We start from the raw sequence: 13902 nt of genomic DNA on the forward strand, positions 1-13902 counted from the left end.
ATTGTAAAATAAAATAAAATAAAATAAAATAAAATAAAATAAAATAAAATAAAATAAAATAAAATAAAATAAAATAAAATAAAATAAAATAAAATAAAATAAAAATTTTACATTTTAGCATGACTAGTCCGACACATGCCTGTTCAGGTTGTATTGATTTTATTAAAATAAAATAAAATAAAATAAAATAAAATAAAATAAAATAAAATAAAATAAAATAAAATAAAATAAAATAAAATAAAATAAAATAAATGTACAAAAAATATCAGCCTTTTTTGTTAGATAAAGCAAACCGTGATTAGCACTTGTGTGATATTTTGGAAATTAGCATTTTTTATGCATTAATATGTATTTTAATTTTAGTTTTTGCTTTTTTAAATGTTAGTTTTTTCTGTTTTAGTTTTTTAAATAAGTTATGGGCTGGACTTTGATATCCTTGATGTAAATTATAAATAAAGTGCAGTGACAAAAAAAACAAACATCAGCATATGAAATCACTCATGACATTTGTTTGTGTGAACTGCAAAAAAATAAAAAAAGAGTCAAAAAGGACACTGTAATAATAATAAAAAGTATTTGTATTGTTTGTGTCAAACTGCCCTACTGCATTACACACACCATACATGTACTGACTATACAACATGCCTTTTCTGGATAATAATCATAATAATAATAATAATAATAATAACAACAAAAGCGATGACTATATATGTACACAGCTGTGTTACACTCATCACTTGTGTCCAGACAAAAAACAACTATGGGTGGGTTGGGGGGGTAGGGGGGTGGGGTGGTTCGGGGGGGTAAGACACACATCATCCGAATAAAGGTTCTCAACTAGGGTCCAGGATTGGTGATAAATGCAATAAATTAAAGGCGAGAAGAGTGGAAACACGTCTCTTCAGTACATCAGTACATCCCGGTCGCCTGCAGGAAGACTCGGCCCTCTGCAAGACAAGACAAGACAAAACAAGACACAAACACGGATGAGAGTCATGATTCCCGCAGTTCAATTCCTGACGCTCGACCACCGTCACTTCATTAGCGTAATAAACATCCTACAAGGTCCTACGCAGACTTGACCATTCATGAAGATGCTTCATGATAAGTCAGGCTCAGCTGAAGGACCTTTTTTTTTTTGTTGTTTTTTTTTTTTTTTTTTTTTGGAGCCTTGATCCCCCCTCCGTTTCTGTGCGATTAAACTTCCTGGCACAAAGGAAGCACATCCTGCCCCCGCTGTCTGACAGACAATTCCCCTTTAAATGATTTATTACTGGCTGTTAATTATGCAAATGATGTCCAAACAAACTCATCACCAGAACAATTAAGACAGCCGTTAATTAGTGGCCACTTCTCTTCTTGCTTCAGTGGCGTTCAATTAAAAAACAAAAGAAAAAAAAAAAAAAAAAGGGGTCTTGGAACAAGCTAGCTGTCCGGGTCCGGTCCATTGGGTAGCGGGGGGGCGGTGGGTGCAGAGAGGTAGTCTACAGCCAGGAAGTCTTCCGCTCGCTCTGTCTTACACGTTTTGCGGTTGATCTATCGCCGTGGAGACAAATACATCTATTAAACGTCACTCTGCATTAGCTGCATCAACTGCATCGCGCTCAGCGCCGTTCGCCTTCTCTGAAGGGGGGACCTTCCAGCCGGGTTCAATTCCCCGTAAAATCGAATCAAAAGGATGCGGGGGGCCACTGGGAGATTTTTGGATATATATATACATATATATATATATATATATTACTTGGTAAAAAGGCTTTAAAATAATAGGTGTCATACAAAAACTATTATAAATGTTTTTTCCATATATTAATTTTTTTCCACACAATTTATAATGCAATTTATTATATTATGCAATTTATTATGCAAGTGGATGAATGCAGAGTTACAAACTTGAAGAATGCATAGTATATATATATATATATATATATATATATATATATATATATATATATATATATATATTTATATGAAAAATAAAAACTTGTATATGTGCACATATGTATAAAATTTTGTTATTTTTAATACATATATATATAATACACATATGTATATATATTTGCATATATACTAATATATATTTATATATATATTATATATGTATTATATATATTTATATTTATATATGTATATTGAAATGTATATTAATGTATCTATCTATGAAAAGACATAAAAAATAAAATCAATAAATAAAAACTAGTATATGTGCATATACGTATAAAATGTTATTTAAAAAATATATATATATATTTAAAATATATAAACAAATATATATCTTTTTGCTATTATTAGTTATTATTATTATTAATATTATTATTATTATGTTATTCAAAATATGCTCTTCACATTATTTCTTTCTGCTCTATTTTCCCAATCTTTGCGGCTTTTTAAAATGTATATTTTTTTATCATATATTTAATAAATATTTGGAATATTTGTATAGCTTTTTGCTATTATTAGTTAATATTATTATGTTATTCAACATATGCTCTTCACATTATTTCTTTCTGCTCTATTTTCCCAATTTTGCAGCTTTTAAAAATGTATATTTTTATCATATATTTTATAAATATTTGTAATATTTGTATTAGTAATATCCCCATTTTTGCAGCTTTAAATTTTTTATTTTATTTTATATTTAATAAATATTTTTAATATTTGTAATATACCACTCCATCCATTTTTGTTATTTGTTTATGTGTTTATACATTAATAGGCCACACGGTGGACGAGTGGTTATCATGTTGGCCACACAGTGAGGAGATGGGGCAGACCTGGGTTCGAATCTCCGCTCTTTGTGTGGAGTTAGCATGTTCTCCCCATGCTTGCATGGGTTCCAAAAATATGTTAAGCTAATTGGCTACTCCAAATTGTCCATAGGTATGAATGTGAGTGTGAATGGTTGTTTGTCTATATGTGCCCTGTGATTGGCTGGCCACCAGTCCAGGGTGTAACCCCGCCTCTCGCCCGAAGACAGCTGGTACCTGGAGCACTAATGACCCTGCATATATGACTGTTGGTTTCCCAAGGACATCTAAGGACGACGGCACGACTCCGCCGTCTTTGTTTCGCACCTTGCACTGTGGCCTTGGTGTCCATCCTGTTGTCCTCGTGCTCGCTCCCGTCCGCGTCCTGGGTCACGCACTCTGTCGGGAGAGAGTCCGCTGGTGATTGATGCGTTGCAGTTTGCTCGTTAATTAAAAGAGGAAGTCAATTACGAAGCTAATGAACAGTCCGAGCTTGTTGACATGCAAATACGAAGGAGTCAAAGCTCTGTATGTTCTTCTTGTTGTGTCGCCAGGTCATTGCTGGACGTGTGTGTCGGGAAGAAAAGCTTTGATCCGCTAGTGGGAGGTGTCGTTTGGTGCCACCTGTTGATGTGCATGTGTACATCCCAGAATAGTCAATGCAAAGTGTTGTTTCTCACTTATATGAAATCATATGAATCCTATTTAATTTGATGTAAGAATGTTAGTTCACAATTCATATTGTCGTTTTATTTTCTGAGGCATCTATCGAGGGAATATTAATATTTTGTGGGGCATTTTTTTTAACAGTATGTACGTATTCATTCACAGCCATATTTTCCCTGAAGCTCAATGCTAGCAGATGCCTTGAGTGATTTTTCCTAATTGCAACAATTGTTATGTATAGTGTTGAAATCAATTTATTATTTATTATTTATTATTTATTATTTATTATTTATTATTTATTATTTATATTTATATATTCATACCTATGGACAAATTGGAGTCGCCAGCTCATATTCAGCAGGAACTCGAGACGGCCGCTAGCTAGCGAGTTAACCACCTAGCCTAGAAACTTATGAAACCCAAAACAGACCACTTCCACACGAATTGGGAGGAGAAGACTTCTTCACTCTTTGTCATCTTCATGACTTCATGCAGTGTTAAGGTAATTTCATGTAAGCTAATGTCTCTTACTGTCGCCTAGCCAATTAACCTAGCATGTTTTTGGAATGTGGGAGGAAACCGGAGTACCCGGAGAAAACCCACGCATGCACGGGGAGAACACGCTAACCACTCGTCCACCGTGGAGTAACAGTTTCTATCTCATAATTCTCATAATCTTTTTTATATCTGAATTTCGACTTATTATGTCATTATGACTTACCATTATATTATATTTTGTTATTTCAGTGGCGGAAACGGGCTTCCGGAAATGGGCTGCACGGTGGACAAGTGGTTATCGCGCAGGCCACACAGCTAAGAGACCCGAGTTCGATTCCACCCTTGTCCTTAAAGTATAGAAAACCTGTTATCGACCTTCTAAAAATATTTTTTTAAACATCATTAGAACCCTCTTGACTTAAAATAACACCCCTATAGTCACTTTTACCCTCACATGACCAAACATAGTAGTCACGCAGACTCACACATGTTAGCATTAGCGCGGTTAATCGGTTCCATACCCGACCATGATAAGTGGATTTCCAGTATGATTGTATGTAAGATTGCTTATGGCTGCACGGTGGTCGAGTGGTTAGCGCGGAGACCCGAGTTCAATCCCACCCTCGGCCATCTCTGTGTGAAGATTTGTGTGGGTTTTCTCCGGGTACTCCGGTTTCCTCCCACATTCCAAAAACATGCTAGGTTAATTAGCGACTCCAAATTGTCCATAGGTATGAATGTGAGTGTGAATGGTTGTTTGTCTATATGTGCCCTGTGATTGGCTGATTGGAGGTTAGCGCACAGACTGGATGCTGCTGTTGTTTTTGTTGTGATATAGTTGCTTACATATTGGAGTTGTCACAAAAGCAAAAATTTCAAATTTCAAAGTGAAAGTTATGCTCTGTTTTTTTTAGTTGGGAACTGATATTTTCCTGAAACTTACCTATGTTCCACTGCTGATTACTAAATAACAGAAAAAGGTAGAAACAAACTTTTTTTTCTGATAAAATACGGGAGGGCTGCATGGTAGTCTAGTGGTTAGTGCGCAGACCTCACAGCTAGATGACCCGAGTTCAATGCCACCTCTGTGTGGTATGAATACGTATGAATGTGAGTGTGACTGGTTGCTTGTCTATATGCGCCCTGTGATTGTATGTTGTATGATCGTATGTTGTTGTACCTGTGAGCGTGTTGGCGGTGTGCAGCAAGCCGTGCTCAGCCTGATCTCGTAGCTTCACCTCCTCCTCCAAGGCCTCCTGAAGTCTCCTCTTATTCCTCTTTTCCTTCTTCAGACGCTTCTGGATGAGAACTGGAAGAAAGGAGAATCGGACGGAGGAAGAATGATCCAATCTATTAGTTTTGGCCTTGACTGGAGGCTGACATCACGTCAGGTGAGATCATACGAGGAAGATCACGCATGATGTCACATTTGGCCGGGCTATGAATCATCATCATCATCACCATCATCATCATCATCAAGGCACTTCGGTACCTCTGTTTTTCTGCTCCACGCTCAGCTGCCTCTCCAGCGTCTCCCGCAGCTCCCGCTCTCGAACCAGCTCCATCTTCAGCTCCGTCCTCTCCAGGTGGTCCTGCTTCTCCTGCGCCCGGGCGTTCTCTATGGCAACCCTCAGCAGACCCTGCTTGGAGACACACAGGCGCACATCAACAGCAGGTTACACCCTGAACACCAAACGCCAGGAAAGGAAACAAAAGGTAGAATCCCACCGAGGCCTGATCCTCATTCCAGTCTGACTGGGTGAAATATTCATATTCACAGATTCATATTCAACTTATGTTACATGGGATGGATTAATACTACTTTCATTACAATTGTATAAGATTTTTTTTAATATTTTATATCATAAATGTGTGAATTTTAATCAAACAGGAACAAGTGAATTAAAAATATATAAACTATTAGGAATTTTATAATGAATATGATAAATACATGAACACAATAAATACATAATAAATGAATACATAATTAAATTAATTAAATTAATAAAATAAAAATTAAAAAATAATTAAATTAAATTAAAAAAACAAAATAAACTAAACAACATTATGAACACATACATTATTATAAATAAATATATACATGAATAAATAAAATAAATAAAATAAATAAAATAAATAAAATAAATAAAATAAATAAAATAAATAAAATAAATAAAATAAATTAAAAAAATTAAAAATAATAAAATTAAATGAAATGAAAAAAGACAAAATAAACTAAACTACATTATGAATACATACATTATTATAAATAAATATATACATGAAGAAATAAAATAAATAAATAAAAATAAATAAATTAAATTAACAAAAATAAAATTAAAAATGAAAAAATAATAAAATTAAATAAAATTAAAAAAGACAAAATAAACTAAACTACATTATGAATACATACATTATTATGACTAAATATATACATGAAGAAATAAAATAAATAAATAAAAATAAATAAATAAATAAAACAAAACATATTTAAATACAAAACATATTGTTGATATTTAAATGAAATCAAAACAATTAAACTGACACATAAAACATATATGAAACAATACCATTAGGGATGTCCGATATCGGCTAATATTGGTATCGGAAATTGAGAGTTGGACAATATCGGCATATCGTTTTTTGGGCAAAAAAGCTAATATCGGAATATCTAAATACAATACAATATTTAATATGCACTGTCCTGGTTTTCTTCCTGGAATAAATAAATAGGTCTAAAATATAATATAGTAGAACAATACACAAGTATATATAAATACATACAATAAAATAAATAAATAAATAAAAAATATATAAATAAAAGAAAATTGCTGCTCAACTAAATAAAACTAAAATGAAATAATTATTCCTATAACATTTTTGAAGTCTAATAATGAAAACAGTCCATGTCATATCTTATGTTACGAAATAGGTGCGGCTATTGTCCCGCTGGGGTCAGATTAGGTTAAAATACTTTTTTTTCCCCTTCTTCTTCTTCAAGTGAAAACCAAACGATGGAGTTCTTTCACGCTAACAAAGAGCTAACAATGTGAGAAGCAGGTCACCCGCACGCCCATCGCAATTTAACTGCATCCTAAATGTCTTGCCTCCTCCTCGTGTTGCTCGCCGTTCCGGGCGATCCTCAAAAGAGCGTCTCATTGCCGTCGCCCTTCTATTCATCTCTTTGACGGAAAAAGAGCGCTGCTGACAATAAAGACAACAAAGCCCCGGCAGAGCCTCACCTGGATGTTGGTGAGCAGGGTCTCTATGGAGGACAGGCCTTCCGGGAAGATGAAGGGAGCGTGGTGGAGACCTGCTGGGAGCTTCTGTCCTGCGGGGTAAGGCGCCTTCTCGCAGCTCGGTGGGGGGTTCTGGTAGACTTGTCTGTCAGCTGAGTTGGATTCTACAAGACATTGAAGCGGGGAGCATTTCTCAGACGACTAATATGGAGGCAAGTCCATTTTTAATAATGATCTGGAGTGCATGAGAAAGTGCTCTATTTATAAACAAGTGTATCGGCACAACACGGCAGCAACAGAACCATAAACATAAAATAACACATAATGTAGACACACATGTTAGCATTGGGTGAGTTCCTTGTTGTTGTTCTGTACAGTACTTCCTTATGTAGCTATTGTCTTATCAGTGTAACTGATACTGTAATACTACTGTAATACTACACATTGGTTCTATACCCGGCTGTGATAAGTGAATTTCTGTAATTCCTTATTCATAAATGAAATATTTTCATACTTAAAGCATAAAAAACCTGTTATCGACCTTCTAAAAATACATTTTTTTAGCATCATTAGAGACCTCTCGACTTGAAATAACACCCCTATAGTCAACTTTACCCTCACATGACCGAATATAGCAGTCATGTAGACTACTACTAGGTTCATCAGTTCCAGACCCGACCACGATAAGTGGATTTTCCCAAAAAGTATGATTCCTTATGGCTGCATGGTTGCACGGTGGTCGAGTGGTTTGCTAGGAGACCCGAGTTCAATCCCACCCTCGGCAATCTCTGTGTGGAGTTTGCATGTTCTTTCGGTGCATGTGGGAGGAAACCGGAGTACCTAAAGAAAACCCACGCATGCACCGGGAGAACATGCGAACCACTCGTCCACCGTGCGGCACACGGGTTCTCCGGTTTCCTCCCACATTCCAAAAACATGCTAGGTTAATTAGCGACTCCAAATTGTCCATAGGTATGAATGTGAGTGTGAATGGTTGTTTGTCTATATGTGCCCTGTGATTGGCTGATTGGTGATTAGCGCACAGACTGGATGATGCTCCTTGTTTGTGTTGTTTTTGTTGTTTACATATTGGAGTTGTCACAAAAGCAAAAAAATAAATAAATAATTGTGTCAAAGTGAAAGTTATGCTCTCTTTTTTAGTTGGGAACTGATATTTTCCTGAAACTTACCTATGTTCCACTGCTGATTACTAAAGAACGGAAAAAGGTAGAAACAAACTTTTTTTTCTGATAAAATACAGGAGGGCTGCATAGTGGTCTAGTGGTCTAGTGGTTAGTGCGCAGACCCCACAGCTAGGAGACCCGAGTTCAATCCCACCTCTGTGTGGTATGAATAGGTATGAATGTGAGTGTGAATGGTTGTTTGTCTATAGGTGCCCTGTGATTGGCTGGCCACCAGTCCAGGGTGTACCCCGCCTCTCGCCTGAAGACAGCTGGGATAGGCTCCAGCAATGAAAATGAATGAATGAATGATTGCTTATTTAGTTTTGTGGTTAAAAAACCTGTTTATGACCTTCTAAATACGATGTGAACATTATTAGAGCACCCATAGTCATCTTTACGTTTTTATTACCAAATATGAGACATAATGTAGACTCATGCATGGTATTGCTGCTCTTTTTTTTAACTTCCTGTTGTTGTTATTTTGGACATAGCCAATGGAATAACAATGATGGAGTGAAAACGCAGAATACAAAGAATGCAGTGGGGAGAGCCGGCAACAAGAAACTCTCTCTCTCTCGCGGGCTTTTTGACTCGCGGGCCGCATTGATATAACAAAATTTCCGGGGGGGGGGGGGGGGGCAGACTATATATTTTACACGTAACAGTCCACCTGGTATTATTGTAATATAATTGTCATGCAATCTGCTATTATTATTTATTATTTTATATTTATATTAAAATATTTTAAAAATAATAAAATATTATAATAATTAAAATAAAATTAAAATAATAATTATTATATTATTATTATGTAAAATATGCAAATATAACAATATTATTATATATAATTAATATAATAATTAGCATTAATATAATAAATATAATAATCATAATAGTTAAAATAATAATATAATAATTATTATTTTAATTTTTATTATTATTATGTGCTTGTGTCCCTTTTTTCAGGAGCACTTTGTAAACAACAGACCATGTCAAAAAACGAAATTGATACAACCATCAAAAGGTTGGCTCAAGCCATGATGCCAGGTTGTATGTTGAGTTTAAATTAAATACTTTGGAAAGATTGGGCGGGCCGTATTCAAACACTTGGCGGGCCGGATGTGGCCCCCGGGCCGTAGTTTGCCCACCCCTGTTCTGGACTCCTCTGTCCATGCTACTGTTGCGTAACTGACGCCATGTCCTCTTTGGGCAAATTAAACCTCAGCTTCAGCATCACGATCGCAACACTCCAAATTACGCCAGCTGCTATCCAACCCATATTGAAATTCTCTCTTTTCTTGCGCTAACTTACAGTACATCCCATAATACAAGCCGATTCCACGAGTGGCCCTGTTAAATAAATCCATCCAGATGCTATTTTCGGTGTAACGCCCTGCCTGAGCCAGCAGCACATTTGTAGAATTTACATCTTTGTAATTTGTTGAGTGATTCTCTTGTAAACACATAAAGCTTCGTATTAAATGGCTGTTTATAATAATCTTTGGTTGTGCGGGTTTAAGGTTTGGAGTTTTTTTTTTATTTTTTAATTGATGCGTTTTATGACGTGGCACGGTGCCTGTTGATAATGCATCACGGCAGCTTGACACGTCCCATAAAAGCAGCAAAGAGGAGACGAAGAAGAAGAAGAAGCTGCATTATGGATGACCATCTGTTTGGAAACCGGAGACGTACGCGTGTTGGCGCATTTCGTGACGGCGAGACGAGATGAAAATTCATTCATTCATTTTCTACCGCTTTTCCTCACGAGGGTCGTGGGGGTTGCTGGAGCCTATCCCAGCTGTCTTCGGGCGAGAGGCAGGCTACACCCTGGACTGGTGGCCAGCCAATCACAGGGCACATATAGACAAACAACCATTCACACTCACATTCATACCTATGGACAATTTGGAGTCGCTAATTAACCTAGCATGTTTTTTTTGGAATGTGGGAGGAAACCGGAGTACCCGGAGAAAACCCACGCATGCACGGGGAGAACATGCAAACTCCACACAGAGATGGCCGAGGGTGGAATTGAACCCTGGTCTCCTAGCTGTGAGGTCTGTACGCTAACCAACTCGATCACCGTGCAGCCTTCTCTAAACTTAAGAAGCTAAAAAAAAAAAAATAATTACCACTTCCACACAGAATGCGAGGAGAACCTTTTTCCACTGTCGGACAAACTCCACACAAAGATGGCCGAGGATGGAATTGAACCCTGGTCTCCTAGCTGTGAGGTCTGCGCACTAACCACTCGATCACCGTGCAGCCTCCTCTAAACTTAAGAAGCTAAAAAAAAAATAATTACCACTTCCACACAGAATGCGAGGAGAACCTTTTTCCACTGTCGGACAAACTCCACACAAAGATGGTCGTGGATGGAATTGAACCCTGGTCTCCTAGCTGTGAGGTCTGCGCACTAACCAACTCGATCACCGTGCAGCCTCCTCTAAACTTAAGAAGCTAAAAAAAAAAAAATAATTACCACTTCCACACAGAATGTGAGGAGAACCTTTTTCCACTGTCGGACAAACTCCACACAAAGATGGCCGTGGATGGAATTGAACCCTGGTCTCCTAGCTGTGAGGTCTGTGCGCTAACCAACTCGATCACTGTGCAGCCTCCTCTAAACTTAGGAAGCTAAAAAAAATAAAAATAATTACCACTTCCACACAGAATGCGAGGAGAACCTTTTTCCACTGTCGGACAAACTCCACACAAAGATGGCCGTGGGTGGAATTTAAACCTGGTCTCCTAGCTGTGAGGTCTGTGCGCTAACCACTCAACCACCGTGCCGCAAGATGAAAATTTGCTTTTTTTTTTTTTTTTTTTTTTTTTTTTTAGACTTGTAGAGGGCAGGGAGGCAGGTTTCGAGTGGGGGGGTGGGGGGGTCGTCCATGTCCGTGTAGAGGCCCCCGACGCTAGGTAACATAGCTTAAACGTGCACTTTTTGATACCCTTTTTTTTTTTTTTATTCTGTGACAAATGACAGTGTTTTCTGCACTTAGCTGACCGCAGCATCTTTGCATCCAGCGCGGCCTCACGTCTTGGCAACTGTCACATTCAAGGTGTTTCACAGATGAGGGCCCCCCCTCCCCACACACACACACACTATCCTCTATTACTTTCTAGCTAAGAGCATTGCTCTGCAGAGAAAGGTAATTAGCAGGTGCTGGCGAGCTCAGCGGAGGGCATCCAACGACACTCTTGTGACACACACACACACACACACATATATATATATATACATACACATTGATAGCACGCTGAAGTGCTCAGTCAGCAACGTGGGCTCCCCTGGCTCCTTGGATGTGACTGATCCTTTATTGAGTTACTGTTTTACGCCTACTTTACCTCTCTCTCTCTCTCTCTCGCTCGCTCGCTCACACACACACGTTTGATCATTTACCCATCTCCCTAACCAAGGTCACTGTCTGTTTTTACTCCCCTCCCCTTACAAAACTTCATTGCGCCGTTTTTTTTTTTTCCTTATTCCTCTCCCGGGGCCGTCCCCAAGGGTGGTGGTGGTGGGGGTACGGAGCATCACCACGTGTGAAGACTGCCAGTCAGCGGGAAGAGAGGAGGACGGAAAAGAGATGGAATAAAAAAAATGTGCTGATGTTTGGTTAATGGGAGTGAGGTGTCAGGGATGGCCTCTGATCTCCCCGCCGCGTGGATACGTTGTTCAAAGAGCGGAGGGGGGGTGAGGGGTGGGGGGGGTGAGGGCGAAACAGCGCACACAGCCAAAAAAACGGTTCACACACACACATGCGTAAGTTTAAGCACAATGGATTGACAGAATGACAGCGCCGACGTGCCCTTTTTGAAAAACATGGCCTCCTGCTATCCATGTAATCCTGCAAATGTACGCCGCCTTCATTTACATGCAGGGGGGGGAAAAAAAAAAAAAAAATCAATTGAAAGTCAATTGCATAAATGTCCACCAGGGGCCTTCTTATGTCGCTTTTGTCAATACGTTCACAGCAACCTGACAGCCCCCCCCCCCTTCCTCCTAAAACCCCAACCCGGGATGTGATTGGGGGGGAGATTCGATTACAAAATAATGCGATTCGGTATTTAGAATACATTTGCACACACAGGCGCGCCCCCGGCTCTTTATTTTTTTTTTCTGCTGACTGTTTGTCCTTGAGCAAGTCCTCATTAAGCTAATGCAAAGCTCCCTGACAGAGAGAAGCAAACAAACTGACGTTGCAGCGCCGCGGCAACCCGGGCCCTAACGACAGGGAGGCGGGTCGTTATGCAGATGAGTTACCGGGCCCGAGAAACGCGGGAGGGCCTGCCCCGGCTCGTTAAGGCCGCCGCCCCGGTAAATGGCTCGCTAATGCGACTCCGTTGTCGTACAGATCGGATTCGGGTTTTGCGCTCAGTGGGAGCGGGGATGCAAAGGGGGGTGCCGGACAAGGATCATCAACTTCCTGTTTGGATGTATAACGCCACTCCTCGTCGAGTTAAAGGAGTTGTTGTGTGACCCACATGCATGGATTATTCAAACTATTCAAATTGGCAGGCTGTGTTCCCAGCTTATTGATTTGTCCCTGGAATAATCATTACTGATTAAACATTTACAAATGATTAATCGCTGTCACAAGAATGTCTCGGGGAAAAAAAAAAACAAAAAAAACCAGCAATAACTCTTTTAAAGCTCACTTTTTTGGACCAGAAAGGCTCCAATTTCGGGTGCTTGGTCTACAAAAGTGTCAAAATACCATTAGCGTGAACAGCTGTGGCTGTAGGCAACCTCCTTTACAAAAATAAACAACTATAGCTAGTCTTAGCTTGTCTTTATTTACCTCTGCATGCTTTATAATGTTGCTGTTACTGTTACAGCTATTACAACATTGGTTCTGTTGCTTGCCAATGAATGACCAGAGAGCTACATTTCACTTTCCGCTTTCTCATGCACTCCAAATCATTCTTCTGTGTAATAATAAGTCTCTCCCCAATTCATAAAATGTATCCGTAGGACAGTTTTCAGGGTCGCCCCTACCTAAAATCCTAAAATCGACCCGCTCACTTGTCAAGTACCTGGTGGTGTAATAGTACAGCTGCTGCCTTTGAAGGCAGAGGGTGCAGGTTCTCGCCCAGCCTTGGACATCTTTTTAAACATTTATTTTGCACTAAAAATGATTTATTGAGGCTGCACGGCGGTCGAGTGGTTAGCACGCAGACCTCACAGCTCGGAGACCAGGGTTCAATTCCACCCTCGGCCGTTTCTGTGTGGAGTTTGCATGTTCTCCCCGTGCATGCGTGGGTTTTCTCTGGGTACTCCGGTTTCCTCCCACATTCCAAAAACATGCTAGGTTAATTAGCGACTCCAAATTGTCCATAGGTATGAATGTGAGTGTGAATGGTTGTTTGTCTATATGTGCCCTGTGATTGGCTGGCCACCAGTCCAGGGTGTACCCCGCCTCTCGCCCGAAGACAGCTGGGATAGGCTCCAGCACCCCCCGCGACCCTCGTGCAGATAAGCGGTAGAAAATGAATGAATGAAAATTGTTCAATAAATAATTCATTCATTCATTTTTTTGGACTGGTGGCCAGCCAATCACAGGG

At 39.1% G+C, this 13902-nt stretch overlaps 1 protein-coding gene across 2 annotated transcripts in view; it reads right to left on the reverse strand.

Moving 5' to 3' along the window:
- Window positions 1–560: 560 nt before the first annotated feature.
- dachc (dachshund c) overlaps window positions 561–13902 on the reverse strand; it is a 50669-nt gene continuing 37327 nt past the window's right edge. The window contains exons 7-11 of one of the 2 annotated variants that reach the window (XM_058059002.1): window positions 7151–7311; window positions 5401–5551; window positions 5089–5217; window positions 3072–3143; window positions 561–947 (exon numbers count right to left, since the gene is read on the reverse strand). In XM_058059002.1, the coding sequence (XP_057914985.1) occupies window positions 910–947; window positions 3072–3143; window positions 5089–5217; window positions 5401–5551; window positions 7151–7311 (551 nt within the window). In that variant the 3' untranslated portion in view covers window positions 561–909. The remainder of the gene's footprint in view (window positions 948–3071; window positions 3144–5088; window positions 5218–5400; window positions 5552–7150; window positions 7312–13902) is intronic. The other variant, XM_058059003.1, reaches the window with a different exon arrangement.

Source organism: Doryrhamphus excisus, chromosome 20, assembly GCF_030265055.1.
Source record: "Doryrhamphus excisus isolate RoL2022-K1 chromosome 20, RoL_Dexc_1.0, whole genome shotgun sequence".
Lineage (NCBI taxonomy): Eukaryota > Metazoa > Chordata > Actinopteri > Syngnathiformes > Syngnathidae > Doryrhamphus > Doryrhamphus excisus.